We start from the raw sequence: 18136 nt of genomic DNA, 5'->3' as shown, positions 1-18136 counted from the left end.
GGAAAACCCTACCTCTGAACTCGGTAGGTAACTCACAGCAACTGATGCGATTTTATAAAAGCAGGCTGTTTAGGTGGGTTTATTTGGGAATATTGCAGGTTACTTAATGTTTCCAGGCAGTTTATTTATTTGCAGTACTGTCCACACAAATTTATGGCTTTATTTGGGTCTATATTACAGCCCAGTATTTTAACATACACTTTTTTTGGTCTTATTTAATCCACGTAATGTAATAAATGCATCACCTTAGCTTTTGGTTTTGTCATGATTTGCGCACTTTCTCCTCTAAACTTTACACTAAGTCAAATACTGTAGATGATATCAGTTGGACTTTACGTTCCTGAGTTTTGCAACATTTCCTAGGTTCCTTGAAGGCAGCATCCCACCTGCATCCTTGAGGAGGCAGCCTGTGTCAGAGGGAGTGTCAGCCGGGACTCATCTCACTCAGCCGATCCTAAAACCAATATTTAAGACAAACAAAAGTTGCAGAGCTGTGGCAAGGTATTAGAAGTACTGAGGTCACGGGACACGGGGTTTCCCCAACGTAACCTTATCCAACAAACAGCACTTTGACTTAATACCAAACATTTAATTTTAAGATGAATAAAATGTAACTTTCTTTCATTTATGTTGTACCTGTGCACTGCCAGTATGTAACGTTGGTGGGAAATACTAAATCCCTAATTCATGGTCATTTATTTTTTATTTCACCTTATTTGTGCATAAAAATAATCAAATCTTAATATTTAAAGTCTAAAACTCTGCCCAATATGTGTGAAATCCCTCAATGTAAACACTTTTGATGTTATGCAATACACAGACTTTCCCCAAACATCACAAAGAATATGTCATTTATGTGTCATCAACAATAGCTTGAGTGCAGGCACCTGTCTCCTCAGGCTCCTAATGTCTGCTTAACCTGCTGACACTTGCATCTACATCACTTTTCCTGTGCTGCGTTCAGATGCCTTAAACCTCCAAATGCCGAGCAAATTTATTTTGAAATCATGGAAAAACAATAAGATAAGATAGTGATAAATGTCCAGAAAACTATATGTATAATTTTCCTAATCACATGTTTACTTTGTTCCCCCCGTGATTTTCTGGTTATTTTCTTGTACTTCTACTTTACTAATTTCTTGCTAATTTTTGGGTAATTTCTTTTTAAGTTGTTCATTGCCATCTCCCCATGTTTTTGAAAGAAATCAAGCCAATTTGCTCAGGTTTCAAAGGGTTAAAGGAATATTTTACCAACAAAATGAGAACTTGTATATTAATCACTTACCATGTTTTACCTTTAATTTGTGAAGTAAACTGTTTTTCTCACATGCTTCAACAGTGAACGAAGAATCCAAAAACAGAAGAGCATTGTTGACAAATTGAAGTAAAAGGGGGCCGTGTTTAATGGCAAAACTACGCTGAAACATCCGTTTACAAACTCTCACACAACTCGTGCAGTTCAGTCCGAAGCTCATTTATCCATGTTCAGTACTTCCTAAACACACGTGCTTTTGCTAAAACTTTGCTATTTAAAACACTTCCATGTCAATAGTATAAAATATAAATATTAAGGTTTTACCCAAAATGCACGTGTTTGGGAAGTATGAGAATATGAGTGGATAAATAAGACTTGGATTATACTGCACAAGTTTTGTGTAAACAGATGTTTTGATACAGTTTTACTGTTGTTAAACCCTTTTATTTCAATTCATTAAGAATTTTCTGTTTTTGGATTCTTTGTTCATCGATGAGGTGTGTGAGAAGAGTTTTGTCATGAATTCAAGGTCACATGGGGTGAGTAATTGATATAAAACATGTCTTTTGTGGGTGAAGTACTCATTTAATATCTGAAACTGAAAAAAAAAATATATTATGGAATGTTGACTAGATTTGTACCCCAAACCACAATTCAAATAAAGTGATCCAGAAACATGTGACATCCTCCAATAGTTGGCTGAAGTTTCCCTTTTGATCGCTTCGATCCTATCAGCATTTTCTTCAATTGGATTTAACACGTGATTATTTCATTAAATGTTTAAAACCTGAGCAAATTGGCTTGACATGGGAAGAAGGCCCAAAAAATGCAAGAAATTAGGAAAAAAGAAAAAATTTAAAACAAGATAATAAAATTTAAAAAAAAGTAAAAAAAAGTTAAAAACAAGAAAATGACCTGGAAAAAGTGCTGAAAAATTCTGTAACATAATTTTAAAATAATAATTATAACAAATATACATTTTCCTTAACTTTTTTCTTTTAATAGTTTTTTTTTTCATTTTTTGCAGTTTGTGTGACATTTCTCACGTTTCTTATAATTTCTTACTTATTGCCCTTTTTCCCATATTTTTGAAAGACACTGCACCAATTTGCTCAGAGTGCAAAGGTTTAAATACTTGCGAAACATGTCTGAACGCAGCACAGGAAAAGTGATGTCGCTCCAGGTTTCAAAGAGTTAACTGGGATGTGAAATAAGTTCACTCAGCTGTTAATCTCGAACCCCAAACACATTAAAAAAGTAGTAACTAGGGAAGGTTAGTGCACAGAAGATACCATGTCATTGAAAACACGTTGAGTCAGAAATACATCCCAAAAGGATAAAATAGTTTTATTTATAGTCTCATAATAAAGGTATGCCTTAACTTGCAAGACAACCGTTGGCAGTATGTACAACATACCTGTAATTTCCATGGAATGGAACAAACAAATATTGATTACGTACACACTAATTTACCTCTGCAAAGAAGGAAAGAAAAGAAATAAAGATAAACGTTCCCAGCACAGGCAAATATTTCCAGGGAAGGCTTTTCTTTGCAGAACTGACACCATTTAAGAGTATACAGTGTTATATACTACACACTGAAATGGACTTCCATTAACAAAAATAAAGTTCACTGCCCTTTAACTGCATTGCGTAACATTCAGTATCCATTAGGGGATTTTTTTTTGTTTTTTTTTTATACCCACATTTTATCTGATATTAATAAAAATAGAGGAAAATAAATAGTTGAACCTGTGGAAAGTCCACTGAAACAGCAGGTCAACTTATCATCCTCCTGTGCTCTCTGGAAAATCCAAATCCAAACATAAAGGAGATCAGGCGTGAGGGTTAGAAATCAATTTGATGCGTCACTATAAATAGAGGAATTCATTTGATTACACAAACATTTTCAAAGACAAAAACGTCAGCCACCTACACTGAATAAGGAGGGTTGCATCTTGCATAACAGACACGTTTTTTTCAAAAGCAACTTCACATTCTTTTTCTGGAAAAGTATGAATATTAAAAAGGTAAACTACCCCTAATTACCATTTTCTCAAAGGTCGAAAAGTCTCACAACTCCAACAGATTGCAGAGGTCGTCCCGTCCGAAACAACCCAAAGACGAAAAAAAATTATATTTTGTGTAGCTTTACTAAAGCGTCATACCTTGTCGTCTCCACGTTTGATTATGAACGGTTATCATGAGGTTTGAAAAAAGCATAGTCCTTCAAAACTGCAGAGCTGCCTCACTTTGGGGGTCTTAAAAGTCGTTGCTGGGCCACGAACGGAGTGACGGGATGCTTGCCAGGAGGAAAAAGGAAGGTAGAAGCGTTTTATACATAATAGCACCTCTCTCACACAGTCTCCACCTTGTCTCCTGGACTGGCGTTAGAAGGCAGGACTGAGTGCGGACAGGCGAGACGAGTCGGGGCTGGTGGGCAAAAAGAGTCTGTTTGGAGGACCGCGGGCGGTGCCCCGAGTCTAGCTGGGCTCCACGCGTAGCTTCTTTCTGTTGGGCGGCTCGTCCGGCTCTGATTCGGAGCTGGAGTCGGAGCCGCCGTCAAAGGCGGACACCGCGCTGCCCTTGCGGTTTGTGTACAAGCTGCTGTCAGAAGAGTAGTTTGTCTGGAGCTGAGTGTTCCCCTTGGCCTTCTCCAGGGCACGAACTGCAGTGGCCACAAAGACAAAGACGACAGTTGATCTTATCACATATTACATATAATAACGGACAGACAACATCACATTTTATTGTGAAAAGACTTTAACAAGAAGGGAAACTCACCCTGCTGCTCCAACAGTGCATTTTGTTTCTTTAAGTCATCGATGTCTTGCTGGTGGGTGTGGTTTTTTCGCCTCATGTACTGGATGTACTCGGTGGCTTTGTCTAGAATCTGTGCTCGGGACGCCTGTTTGACAGAACTCTGTCAGCAAAAATTTCAGAGAGCCATGTGGAAAAGCTGCAGTGTCTGTTTGTTCAGGCAGAACAACACCAACAGAGCCACAACAGTTGTGCAGTGATCACATTGATATAAATGTATGTTGCAATTAGCTTCTGCATTATAAAATAAGGGTAAAAAAGGACTTTTTTAAGGGGTCAGCAACCTTTGGCACATGTTATAGAATAGTCCCTAGCACGAATGCTGAAGCACCGTCACACCTGCATAGCGAATTACGCCATTGTAACTTGAAGTTAATTTGACCGATTCACGGACTAAAGACACAAACATATACACTGAGGACATGAACTGGACAATCTCATACGGCATCATGAAGGTAACACTGCTTTGGGGATGGTTGACACAACATCATTTTGCTTGGCGAGCCACAAAATGATCCAATGATAGACCTTGACCTGGCCCTTGACAGCTTTTTTCCCCCGGCTAATTCAGCATGTTGAATTGGCGTCGGAGCCATTTAGCTTAGTGCACAAGCAGAGAGACGAAAGTGAGGAAAGTAAACAAACGGCCAAGTCAAGAGGGCATGAGACTGAAACAGACTTGTTATATAAGGTAAGAATTGTTTTTCTAGCCATTGAGCGCTTTACCATAAACAGTTCGTAACCGTTTGTGTTACTGTTTCCTAGCATACGGTAAATATCACTTGTTCTTTCAACTTTTGGTTGTGTTGTTTAAGTGCTAACTGGCTAACTAGCGTCTTGTATCCGTCCTGTCAATTCTCGCTTTCCCACTTTGACTGATTAACACAGACAACAGCTGCCTGCTAGTAATGATGAGTTATTTCCTCACACACAGACACAGAACATACATGGGAGTTGGCGGTTAGCTGTAGTCTCTGCGGTGTGTTCAAGTGCAACTTTTTGACTGAGATATAAATGAGGTAAGGCGCACAACAATCGGCCTTGAACGACGCTAGTTCAACTTTGCTGTCGGTTTGGTGTGTCTGGGCCTTTAGAGAGCTGTCCAAGCAGAACATAATAAAAAAGTATAGCCTTTTATGGATACAAACTGGAATAAAATCTGATAATGTGGTTGAGTATTATGGATTTGGAAATGCAGCTGATGAGCTGCAGACTTTACCGCTGTGGGTGACCACGTTTACCGAGCTGTGAAACCAGTCAGAAAGCACAGCAGTGTGCACAGCAGTGCAAGATGAGAATAGCTGCAGCATTTAGCATTTTGACCTGTTCGTCATCAGTACCAGAGAAATGCAGCTTTATATTGCTTGTGCTGAAAGTATTCAGGTCAACAACAGTTCTCATGCACTGCGAAGGTGCTTTGCCTGTACATGACTAAATAAAACCTCTTGGCCATAAAGTGCAGTAAAGGAAACAAGAGCCCAAAGGTTGATCATTCACCGTTTGGCATCTGTTTGTTTACCCATCTCTGAGGACTTGCAGGTCAGACTTATGCTAATAGTAAGCTAGCATTTAGGTAGATGAATGCAGGGTCACACTCGCATTTCATATGAAAAAGGTTGCTGCACCCTGAGACAGACAGCTGACATAAGTCTTACCTTAAAGATGATTTACTATCTTTGCTGCTAGAATATATGAAATTCATGTATTTTCCTCTCACCTTCTCCCCTTGTAATGCGGGCACAGAATCTCGCAAACCATGAAAGCTGTCTTTAATGTGGTCCCTGCGTTTGCGCTCCAACGCATTGTGATGGGCTCGCTTGTCTGCCTGCAAAAGGACAGGCAGGGTTTACACTCAAAATGAAGAACATATATTCAAAAACACACAAGAAACAAAACCAAGAAAGAGACGAGACAGTGTGTTTACTTGACTCCCATGTGACTTTTTACATTAGAAAACAGGGAGTGATTTAAAGCTGCAGTACGCAAATGCTGCAGCTTTAAATGGCAAATAAGCAGAATAAGTAGTGGTGTTATCTTTCACTGGCTCCTTGTGTGTACGTGTGTAAATTTCCTCATTTTGCTGCCATCACACAGCAAGAACCTGTGGTGTAAGAACAGAGTTTACAAGGATATGATCTGTTTACAGAATATCAACTGAAGATGTTTGCTTTTAGCTGCCTGAAGGGTTGGACCAGCATATCCTGACAGTCTTGATACTTCATTGTCATTCACAGGAACTAAACATCAACTGCAATGTCTACCTTCTCTCTGTTGTTGAAAGGGACCAAACAGAACCAAGAGAAAATTAATACATAAAATCAATATCTCCCAAGTAAAACAAAATGCTGGCACATCTGGTGGAAGGGTTGAACTCATCCAATGGCTCTATTTGAGAGACACAAACTTAGCACTTGGTGTGGAAACTTCCCACACCCTGATTCTTAAGCAATATGGCTGAAAAACAGCAAATAAACTTGAATGCACTTCCTGATCTTCTTATAGTTACCATACATACAGTAAAGGATACGTACATACACATTTTAACTAAGATGGCTGCGTGTTACTAACAAGAGATGCCAGTGATAACAAATACATAAAATGAAAACTAGTCCTCTCCTAAAGTGAGGAGTGCTGCAGGAAGAGCCACTAAAATCATAACTTATTTTCATATTAAGGTTTAAACTATCCTGTAACATGTTCAAAAATGTGAGCTTAACAGACCTAACACTATGCTGTGGCTCTGGGATCCGAAGCTGGAGATCCCAGCTTACTGAAAGAGGGGGAGGGGAATCCATGGCTCTGAGAAATGTGTGACCAGATCGAGGATCTGACACGATTTTATAAGCACACTCACTTAAAACACCACAGCTCATTTGTGGGCAGCTAGATGCAGCCTGTTTGTTCACTATGGGGAATTTAAATTAACATGTTCAGTATGTTTCATGTTGCATTTGGCAAGTATGTGAGTAAAGTCGAGCAGCAGCAGGATCCACGTTGCAGGAGAACGCATTATAAAAGGTCCAGAAAGCTGCAGGGAAATAACAGACAAACTTGACATGTCCCTTATTGACACAACATGAAAACACCAACACAGCCCTCTATAGTGTCTTTTGTGCACAGCCGCTTTTTGGGTTTTGTTGCGCGTGTACTCGTGCTATTACGGTACCATTGCTTGAGATGGCCAAGATGGACGTTCAGAGACTCACTGAAGGAGACCTAAACAAAGTTACATTAACTACAATAAAGTCTCTCATTCCACATATCTAATAAAACAGTACTGAAAAATAATAACAATAAATATATAAATCCACTTCTTCTGTACGCAACATAATCTGCCAAGTATTCTTTCTCTTTCAAACTTGTCTCTCATTATACCCCATTACTCCAGAAATGCCACACCGAAGCTTAGATGCCCCAAAAACTAGTTGCAAAAGCCCCACCTGCCCCTTAATTTATTTATATTTATATAAACAAGCTCTATTTTGATGCTTTCTGTGCACTTTGGTGCCTTATTTTCATTAAAAGTAAAACAACTCTCCCAGTAGGGGTGTGTCATATCCTCTTGTTTACAATAATACCAGTATAATTCTTATTATCATATGAAAAGTTCATATCATGATATTTGCAATAATTGGGCTTGTTGGCATATTGATGTCGGACTGTTACCCACGGCAACAACAAGCATGGCTGAAAACAAAATAATTAGCAACTCTGTGTTACTGCTCAGAGGAAACTCATTGAGTGGCTCCTCTGGCAGCAGCACAGCGTCTCTCCCTCTCTTCTCTTGCCAATTCAGTCAATTCATTTTGTCAAAAACCTTTGTTAATGTAAACCTATGTGGCGCTCGTGGCTTGACAAAACACTGCATATATGTGAATGTGCAGTAGTTCTGGTATCATAACAGCCTGTCACAGGTTACAGCGTGATGGTTAGAGGAGAGTGGCAGAGCATAAAGGTCCAGGTGGAAAAAAACAACTCACAGACTTAGGATTTTGCTAAAAGAAGGAAATCACCTGTTGATTTCACATATATAAATCCCAGGGTACGTTTTTGTATTTGGAAACTACAGTAGATTTTATTTTGTTGAACTATTAATACTGTATACAGGGTCTCAATCTCACTGAGTTACTGTTGTTGTTTACAAACTAAAGAAATTAGGTAATTTTTCTTATTTTTTTTAATTAATATCTGAAGGCAAACTGTGAAACTAGATCACTTATTTTGTTAGAATACTGTTTTCTTAAATCAATAATTAAAAAAATATATTTTTTTACTATATTTGTCACATAATTAAGAATATGGTTATCGCAAAAAACACCCTGAAATATCGTGATATTATTTTAGGGCCATATCACCCACCCCTATCTCCCAGTGTGAATCACTTTATTTTCATTCTCAATCAGAAAATGGTAGACTGGCCACCTTGCAGCCTCTCGCGGGCCACACTGGGCCCACGGGCCCTAGGCTGAGTGTCATTTGTCTATACATTACAATGCCTATTTATAGTGGAGGTGATGGGACTCAATGTAATGCAGTGACCTTTTTGGCCGCTCCCAGCACCTGTACCGTAATTACACAAAAAGATAAGCATCAAAATCCAAACGACGGCTGTGTCAACTGGGTTTCAAAAACGACGGCTCACTTTAACGCAGAACCACAAAACCACGCTATTTCGACTTTCAGTAAAGAGCCAGCTAACAAGTTACCACTCCAAAAACACTTTAAAAAAATAGCCTACTTCCTTTTTGTCTAAAAATCCAGTGTTGGCCAAGACACCCAGCTAGCCAGCTAGCTAGCAAGCTAACTAGCTCAATCAGGTAGCGTAGGCTGGCAGGAATGTTAAAGTTGCTGTTTGGCTAACAATCCTGGCTAGCTACTTCTAGAGGAAACTAAACCACATACATCGCTGTCGACTTCGATGTCATCGTTTTCGCTCATTCTTCGGTAAACGGGTGCGAGAAAAGAAAACAAGCAGCTGTCAAAACAAAGTGCAGCGACAACTTGAGGCAAATAATGAAATGTAGCACGGAGCTTTGCTACAGCAGAGACATGACGATCGACGGGTTCTCTACACGTGATTCGCCTACACATGGACGGGAAAACATAAACAGCGCAGGCGCGACGGAACGAGGGCTTGTGGGTAATGAAGTACTGCGTCAACATGCAGCCCATTTTTTAATGGCGCTGTTCCTTAAGTGCGAACTACATTTCCCAGAAGCTAATGAATTTGGACGCGCCCACCAAAATATACCGTTATCTCCTAAAAGTTGCAAACAAGCATCAGGACATTTATTGTCATCACTCTAATGGACTACAACGCTCTGGTAGCCTATTATAAGAAGTAGAATTTCATCATTTTGTCATTTATACATTAGTGATGTCTTAAACATTAACATTCATATCTGATGTAAGATATTATCTGTAAAAATAGCTGCTATGCAAAAATGATTCTGTGCATAAAGCATTGTATTACAGTCTGCTGTTCCACTGGTCATTGTGAGCAGGGCAGTGTGTGACAATAACTAAGCTCTCCTCCCAGCATATGATTATGAGGCCAGATGGTGTCCTAGCTCACTATGGCTGCCCTCCCCCACTCACCATTCATGGCTGCACTCTTACCTCCATAGGGCCTTTAAATAGCTCCTACGGCAATCTATCGCTGCTTGTAAACACACTGCACCACTGTAATGATGTCATATTTTATCAGGGATGTGTTTTGCCTACTTGGAATAAGACAAACACTGGACATGGGTTGTTTTAGATCCTTTAAAACAGCATCATTAACACCTGCACCTGATCATTAATATTTCATTTAATAATGAGACAAAAGAGGGTGTCTCTGCAGCATATTACCTTCACTGTCATCACTGTATCATCTCTCCAACAGTTCAGAGCTGAAACACTGAGAGCAAGACAGAGAGACAGAATTCACTGCTGGGCTACTGGCAATATGAAATCCATGTCTATAGAGCTGTGAAAATTGCTTATGGCAGCCTAATTGCAGTTATTGTAAATCTAGACTGAAGCTTTAATGAAATTTCTAATTTTAATAATTTGTTATTTATATAGTCCACATTTACTGACTCTATACTTGAAGGACCCCGTGTTTCCTCATCTGACATCACAATGAAACGCCTCTCCTCAGCAGATAACTGGAACTGTGCCATCAAACAATGATTTCCTCTCACTCTGTGGGGAACGAGAATGCCATTTTGGCGGCATTCATGGCCCTAAGTGTAAAGCTTCGCAAGCGTAGATCTGCAGGATATTTATAATGACCATGATCATTTTGAATTAATTCATATACTAACTTACATATGTCCAATTCAGAATGTAAGCAGTACTCACAATAAGAGCTGCTGACTCTTCAGCTGCTCTTTGCTTCATGAAAGCAATCCAAAACAATGAGCAGAAAGATGGTGAATCTCTCCGCAGGGCTGAAGGGAAGAGTTTGGTATTTCTTTTGGTATACAAGAGTCCTGAAGTTAAATTTCATACCTTCGAAAGATCTTTTTAAAAGACTTTTAAGACATCATTGCCTCTTTGACTTTGAGTCCAACCATTTGTCCAAAAAATAGCATATCCCCATTCGCTTGATAGTTTAACACCTGGAATAGAGGAGCCAAAACTCTATCAAACTGCACTCAGTCAGTCAGTGAGCACACTAGTTGCCATCCGTCTCACCTAAAACCTTCCTATTTATGACTGAACTGAAAGCGAAAAACATCTACAGTCAGGTCCATAATTATTTGGACAATGATACAGTTGTCGTCATTTTGGCTCTGTACACCACCACAATGGGTTTTTAATGAAACAATGAATACCTGCTTAAAGTGCAGACTCTCAGCTTTCATTTAAGGCTTTTTTCAAAAATGTAGTATGAACCGTGTAGGAATTACAACCATTTCTTCACACAGTCCCCCAACTTTAAGGGCTCATAAGTATTTGGACAAATTAACATAATCATCAATTAAACAGTCAGTTTTAATACTGGGTTGCAAATCCTTTACAGTCAATGACTGCCTGAAGTGTTGGACACATAGGCATCATCAGATGCTGGGCTTCTTCCCTGGTGTTGCTCTGCCAGCCCTTTACTGCAGCCGTCTGCACTTCCTGCTTGTGTTTTGCCCTCAGTTTTGGCTTCAGCAAGACAAACACATGCTCAATTGGATTCAGGTCAGATGATATGACTTGGCCATTGCAGAACATTCCACTTCTTTGCCTTAAAAATGTCTTTGGTTGCTTTTGCAGTATGCTTCAGGTCATTGTCCATCTGCACTGTGAAGCATCGTCTAATGAGTTTTGAAGCATTTGGTTGAATCTGAGCAGATAATGTAGCCCCAAACACTTCAGCTTTCATCCTGCTGCTCTTGTAAGCAAGACAAGACTTCACTAGAATAAATACAGAGGGTTTATCACAAGATGCAAACCATTGGTTAGCCTTAAAAATGGAAGGCCAGATTAGAGTTTGTCAAAAACCATCTAAAAAGCCTGTACAGTTGTGGAACAGCATACTATGGACAGATAAAACAAAGATCAACTACCAGAATGATGGGAAGACAAGAGAAGGAAGAAGGGAAGGAACTGCTCATGATCCAAAGCACACCACCTCATCAGTGAAGCATGGTGGAGGTACTGTTATGTCATGGCCATGTATGGCTGCCAGTGGAACTGGTTCTCTTGTATTTATTGACAATGTGACTGCTGACAAGAGCAGCAGGATGAAAGCTGAAGTGTTTGGGGCTACATTATCTGCTCAGATTCAACCAAATGCTTCAAAACTCATTGGACGATGCTTCACAGTGCAGATGGACAATGACCTGAAGCATACTGCAAAAGCGACCAAAGACATTTTTAAGACAAAGAAAAGGAATGTTCTGTGATGGTCAAGTCATATCATCTGACCTGAATCCAATTGAGCATGCGTTTCTCTTGCTGAAGCTAAAACTGAGGGCAAAACACCCAAAACACAAGCAGGAAGTGCAGACGGCTGCAGTAAAGGGCTGGCAGAGCATCACCAGGGAAGAAACCCAGCATCTGATGATGCCTATGTGTCCAACACTTCAGGCAGTCATTGACTGTAAAGGATTTGCAACCCAGTATTAAAACTGACTGTTTAATTGATGATTATGTTAATTTGTCCAAATACTTATGAGCCCTTAAAGTTGGGGGACTGTGTGAAGAAATGGTTGTAATTCCTACACGGTTCATACTACATTTTTGAAAAAAGCCTTAAATGAAAGCTGAGAGTCTGCACTTTAAGCAGGTATTCATTGTTTCATTTAAAACCCATTGTGGTGGTGTACAGAGCCAAAATGACGACAACTGTATCATTGTCCAAATAATTTTGGACCTGACTGTATGCTCTCTTCAAAGCCAGACTCCAATACTAATGTTTGTTTTCTTTTAACAAAAATGCATGTGTTTCGGAAGCAATGAGCATATGACTGGATACATGAGACTTGGATTATACTGCACGAGTAGTGTGAGACTTTAAAAATGAATGTTTTGATACTACTTTCGCAGTATCGAATGTGGTCCACAATCATTAACCTGCCATTTTCTGTGGAGGCAGGCGATAAAAACAAAGTTTTCTTCATGAATCCAAGATAACATGGCATCATTAATTGATTCACAAATGGTAATTTTGTGGGTGAAATATTCCTTTAAAGGGAATACTTTGCTGATTTTCAACCAGCTCTGTATCATAACAATGTAGGTGGTATGTGTAAATGAACTGTCTAACCTCCCTCCATCTTAGCAGCACCCAGATCTCCCTGCTGATCTCACAATCCCCTTTATTCCTATCAAAGTTACTCAGCGGCACATGAAGCCAAAAAATTCAATGTTTCGACTGTCACTGCAGTGATAGTCGAAACATGTCAAGGTAAACTACATCTCCTTAAAAACTCATTGTCTGAAAAAAAGAAACCTTTCAACACTGAATCTAATTTGAGTAGACAAAATGAACCTATTTACACTATGAAGCCAAAAAAGTTCAACTGCTGAGTATAAAATTACCCAAATGATTGGAACTGCTTCTACTGTGTACGGTACAGCAGGAACACAAGAGACTACCGCTGACCGAGCCGACTAGTTCTGGTTAAGCGCTCCACTGACTGGAATGGGGATAAAATTATTCAATCATAGAGCTTTTCTAGACTTTCTAAATGTTACTGGACCGAGTGAATCAAATTCTGATAGTGAAACAAATGATTTTGGAGGTTTTGATGCTCAAAACAAAAATGTATCCACTGATTCATAGACGTCTCTTTTACTAAGTCAATGAGAAAAAGTCTTTTTGAGCCACAGGGCATCATTTGATGTGATGTATTTACACCATTTGGCAACTACCAAAAACTAGCTTCAAAGTGATTACATCATACTGTTTCTTGTATTGTAAACACAGAGGGTGAAAACACTGACATCAAATGGTAAAACTAAGAAGCGTTGATAACATATGAACCAGGATTCTGATACTGTGTTGCCTTTTACTTGCCTTAAATGTTGTCTGAAACATATTTTAGCTCACTGATTAGCTGTTACACAAGAATGTTGTTAATAGCAGGCTATTGTATTGTTTCCTGTGTTAAAACAGACAAGCTGTCATGATGTCACCCACCAGCAGGAGCCCTTATAGGTCCGATGTGGCGCAGTGCATTCTGGTAGTTGTAGGATTTCTACCTCTTGAGCAAAGGCAACTGCCACAGCCTTCTGCCTCTATTTTCTCTGGTCATGTAGCACCAATTTCAGCAGTAAAATACTACTTAGACTTTTAAACATTTCTAAGGCTCTAAATTGTTGCTGTTTATCAGCTTTTGATATTTTAAGACCCTACAGACACCCTATAATAACATTCCCATCAGCCCAGCTGAACTTTGTTCAGTGCTAACAGCAAATGGCTAATGCTAACAGCCTTGCGACTGGTAGACTTCAGTATCACAGTGTTAGGTAGTGCCTTGCTCTTTGTCTTTATGTGTATGTTTTCTGATACAAAGTTCAGTCCCATAACCAGTTTATTTAGCCAGTTTTAATTACATTATGGCACTGATGCAAAGCACTAAAAACTGCAAAAAATACCAAACTTTTCATTCCAGGCTTTTCAAGGCCCCCTCCTCCCACTGGGGCCCTGGGTAATCAGTCCAACTTTTAATCCCTACTACGACGCCCCTGGTGATGCTTTTATTCCAGTGTGGATTCGCTGATGAATCTTTAAGCATCCCAAATGTCTGAAACTGTCCCCACACTGGTCACAGACGTGAGGTTTATCTCCAATGTGGATACACTGGTGGATTTTAAAAGGTGTAGACTGTCTGAAACTCTTCCCACACTGGTCACACACAAAAGGCTTTTCTCCAGTGTGGATATACTGATGACTCTTGAAGTCCCCTAACTGCCTGAAACACACCCCACACTGGTCACAGACGTGAGGCTTTTCTCCAGTGTGGATACGCTGATGAATCTTCAAGTTCCATGGGCGACTGAAATTCTTCTTACAGCGGTTACAGCGGTGCTGTTTCTCTGTAGTTCGGGTGAGCTTATGTTGGTCCAGCTGTTCTTAACTTATACTATCCTTGCCCTCACCATGGGGTCCTTCTAGGTTTTTGCAGGCGTGTTTCTATGAAGTAAAAAACAAATGGACAGAGAAAGAGACAGTCAGTCACAAGCATAAGAATATAAAATGGAATCCTAATTTGTAATTACTTGCAATAAAGTTGTTCTATACACCGCAAGTAGTGCCTAAGTAAGAAATTATCAAATTCCACACAGTAAATTACTGTAAAACTTCAATAAAAAGCCAAGTCCCAATTAAACACCCAGTCCCTTTTACTAGCCTGGTGTGGCGACACATTTTGTCTAAATCAGACGCCTGGTCTGGTTGCTGAGCAGCTCATTTAAGAGAAGATTAGTTAGCTATTTAGGTCACACATACACATATAAATGTTTAAACTTTTGTGAATAAGGAGTAGTAAGAGCACCAAAGAAGACATTTATTTATTGAAATTTACTGGCCTGGTAAACAAGAGAAATGTGTGGAATTTGATAATTTCAGAGTCAGAATATTTGTCCATTCCTCAATTACCCAGTAAGTTATTCATATTCCTTCAAATTTCAACAAAAGAATCAAAAGGTTTTTCATAAAAATTAATCCAAGTTGTAAGTATTGTTTTAACTGGATAAAGTGGTGGTGTGTCAGTATGCCGGGTGCCGTAATCCTCTGGTGCCATAAAACCAGTGATGCCCTGTCTGTCAGAGCTAGATCAAATAAATGATTCATAATTGAGCCTAATCTATAAACAAGTTATATTCCATCCATCCATTCATCTTCTAACCGCTTCATCCTCTTGAGGGTCGTGGGGGGGCTGGAGCTTATCCCAGCTGACATTGGGCGAAAGGCAGGGTACACCCTGGACAGGTCGCCAGACTATCGCAGGGCTGACACATAGAATGATGAGAAACATTAAAGGCCTGTCCCAAATATAACTGGACATTGTCACCTGCAGTGCACCCATGACTCTCATGCATAGTTAGTCTACACTGCTATTTATTTATATTCATATTCATTTAACTGGTCATTTATTCCATTATGCACTTTAAATACCAGACGCCTCTTAGTCCAGGGCTCCTTACACTCTAAGTGTGCTTTTATTTATCTGTATATGTATATACTATGTACACATGTATGTATACATGTGTGATGTGTATGTATCTTCTATAACTTGACATGATGTGTATGTGTATATATATTTTTGGCAACTTATTATCTCTATATTTTTATACTTGCAATGTGTGATATGTATATATTTTTATCTTTGTATTTTTATATCCTGTAAGTGTATGATGGCACCTTGGGGCTGGGAAAAAGTGCAATTTCATTCCCATGTACTCTGTATGTGGAAATGACAATACAGATACTTAACTATAGACCTGTTGAGTTCAGTGATTTAAGCAATCAATAGCTGGAGCTACTAACTGAAGTTTTACGGTATAAATTATAGTAACCTACCTTCACTGGTGAACTCTTTTGCTGTTTGTGTTACCCTTTTTTTTACCACATATTTTTCCATCTGCAACAATGTAAAATACAGTAAAACTCATCACCCAAACACATGAATAAATAACCATCTGTTTCATTGACCTTGAACCATCAGATAGATAGCATTTATCCAAAATAGAGGTATTGTCTCTCACTGTGCTTTAGGGTTTGCCTTTTTTAATAACTGCAGCTTTAAAATTAACTAATGAGTTGATTGCACTAAATACCAACATGTGTTTTAGAGTGTAAAATAAACAAAGATGGCTGGTTCCTGGGTTGGTTCCTCTATCAGTGTCTTGTGGTGAGATACTCAGTGGTGTAGAGGGTTGCCTGTACCATAGAAATATAGTATCATTGCTAACAAATGTCTGAGTGAGTGTGATAACAGCGGATATAAACCAGGGCTTGCGCAGGACTGAGTGACAGAGGGGGTGTGTCCATGGGTGCAGATCCCGGGGGGGACGGGGGGGACATGTCCCCCCCAAATTCTGAAAAACTATATTCTAAATAGCTTAAATGATTGAAATTGAACAAATGTATACAGTAGTCCTATATACTGGGAGAAAGGGAAGATGATGAGGAGAAATGGGAATCCGTGAGAGGCGAGAGATGAGAACGTGAGTGGACATAACATGCCTGAGACCCTGAAACTAGAAGTAGCATTAACTAACAGCGAAGCAGTGAAAAGGAGGGTAATGGCTGGTTCCATGTACTACTGGCTGTTTAAGAGAAATAAACAGTAAAGGTAAGCATATGATTCTCTTTGTAGTGCTTTTTGAATGACTTGGTGATGGTGATGAGCCTCTATGAAATCGTGAAATATGCTGGCAATCTCAAGCACTCTGTGGGCATGATTTGCACGCGTGCAATTAAAAAAAAATCACAACTGATTGTGCCCCCCCCCCCCCCAAACTTGTCATCAGATCTGCACCCATGGGTGTGTCTGTCCCCCGGTCAGTGACAAGGCGTGTAGGGCTGTGGAGAGCTTAAAACGCGGGTGCTTGGAGCCTCAGTCCCGGACACCAGCAGAGCAGAATAGCGACACTGTATTATCTCTTATGTGAAGCCATGTAGTGATGAAGGACCGCCGCTTAAAACATGTCACTAGCAAGGCTACCTCACAGTCCAAACCCTGTTTGTGTCCCCCAGAGAGAAGAAGACAGGTGTCAGTGCTGGCACCAGCTCTGGGGGAAACATACAAGTTGTAAAGTCTAACCTGAGGAGTGATGGGCGACTAAACACCTGTTTTAGACTCAGAGACACTGAATACTGACCTGAAAGACAAACACAGCCGCGGTGTAAGATGTCGACAGGTCGGCTCAGCTCCTTTAAAATAACCGCCGAGTGAATGAGAGAAATGACTACTTCGTCCCGTCCTCTACTTCTTCTTCGGGGTTTAAATGGCGGTTGACAAACCAGTTTTTAGGTGTATTACCGCCATCCAGTGGACTGCTGCTGGACTGCAGTGTAGTGCAGTAGATAGGCAGGAAACAAAATAAAAACAAAACACCTAATTTCTCTCTATAATTCCTGTTCTCACTTAAGTAATAAACTAGAAGCTGACGTACTTTCCTATTGTCTTGTAGGCAACCTGCATCTCCAGAGCCATATTTATTAACTCCTGTATTTATTTTACGTCTATTTTTACTATTTTTGGCACTGTTTTTTGCTCTTTGCTCCTTAAACACTTCTTATCTTGTATTTTTTTTTAATATTTTGACTGATACTAGGCCCAGTGTGTGACCTTGATCTGTGGAACCCTGTGGTTGTTCTGGTTGTTACTGGTTTGTGAACATTAATTGTTGTTGCTGTAATATGTGTTACTCTCATTCAAAGCATTCTCTGACACAAGAATTTCCTTCAGGATAAATAAAGTTATATCGAATTGAATTTTCTCCAGTCAGCCCATAACGTCCTTCATTTTTCATCACATCACCTGCAATCTATTGGTATGTTTCACAGTTTCCAGTTTGTTACGGTGACTAGAGGACGTTGGGTTCTCATGTCACCCTCATGGAGTCTGT

General features: G+C 39.7%; 1 protein-coding gene across 2 annotated transcripts; it reads right to left on the bottom strand.

Moving 5' to 3' along the window:
- Positions 1-2577: 2577 nt before the first annotated feature.
- LOC117267233 (protein max-like) lies at positions 2578-9179 on the bottom strand. 2 transcript variants are annotated; one of them, XM_033642988.2, is made up of 4 exons: positions 8978-9179; positions 5793-5900; positions 4040-4178; positions 2578-3923 (listed from the first exon to the last, which is right to left on the bottom strand). In XM_033642988.2, exons 1-4 carry the CDS (start codon positions 9164-9166, stop codon positions 3739-3741), a joined length of 621 nt encoding a protein of 206 aa, XP_033498879.2. In that variant the 5' UTR covers positions 9167-9179; the 3' UTR covers positions 2578-3738. The 2 variants fall into 2 exon arrangements, with proteins under 2 accessions (XP_033498879.2, XP_033498880.1); XM_033642989.2 differs by having other exon boundaries at positions 4040-4163; positions 8978-9164.
- Between the last annotated feature and the right edge of the window lie 8957 nt (positions 9180-18136).

The sequence above is a fragment of the Epinephelus lanceolatus genome, chromosome 15 (genome assembly GCF_041903045.1).
Source record: "Epinephelus lanceolatus isolate andai-2023 chromosome 15, ASM4190304v1, whole genome shotgun sequence".
In the NCBI taxonomy this organism is placed as follows: Eukaryota; Metazoa; Chordata; class Actinopteri; order Perciformes; family Serranidae; genus Epinephelus; species Epinephelus lanceolatus.
This window is presented reverse-complemented; position numbering and strand designations above follow the sequence as displayed.

Bases quoted from the DNA above. Each gene is read 5' to 3' on its own strand.
- LOC117267233 (XM_033642988.2), bottom strand. From the start codon at position 9,166: ATGTGTAGGCGAATCACGTGTAGAGAACCCGTCGATCGTCATGTCTCT. The intron at 5,901-8,977 runs GTATGTGGTTTA...GTCCTTTTGCAG, and splicing joins ACATCGAAGTCGACAGCGAT to GCAGACAAGCGAGCCCATCA. The intron at 4,179-5,792 runs GTGAGAGGAAAA...TTTTGCTGACAG, and splicing joins CCGCATTACAAGGGGAGAAG to AGTTCTGTCAAACAGGCGTC.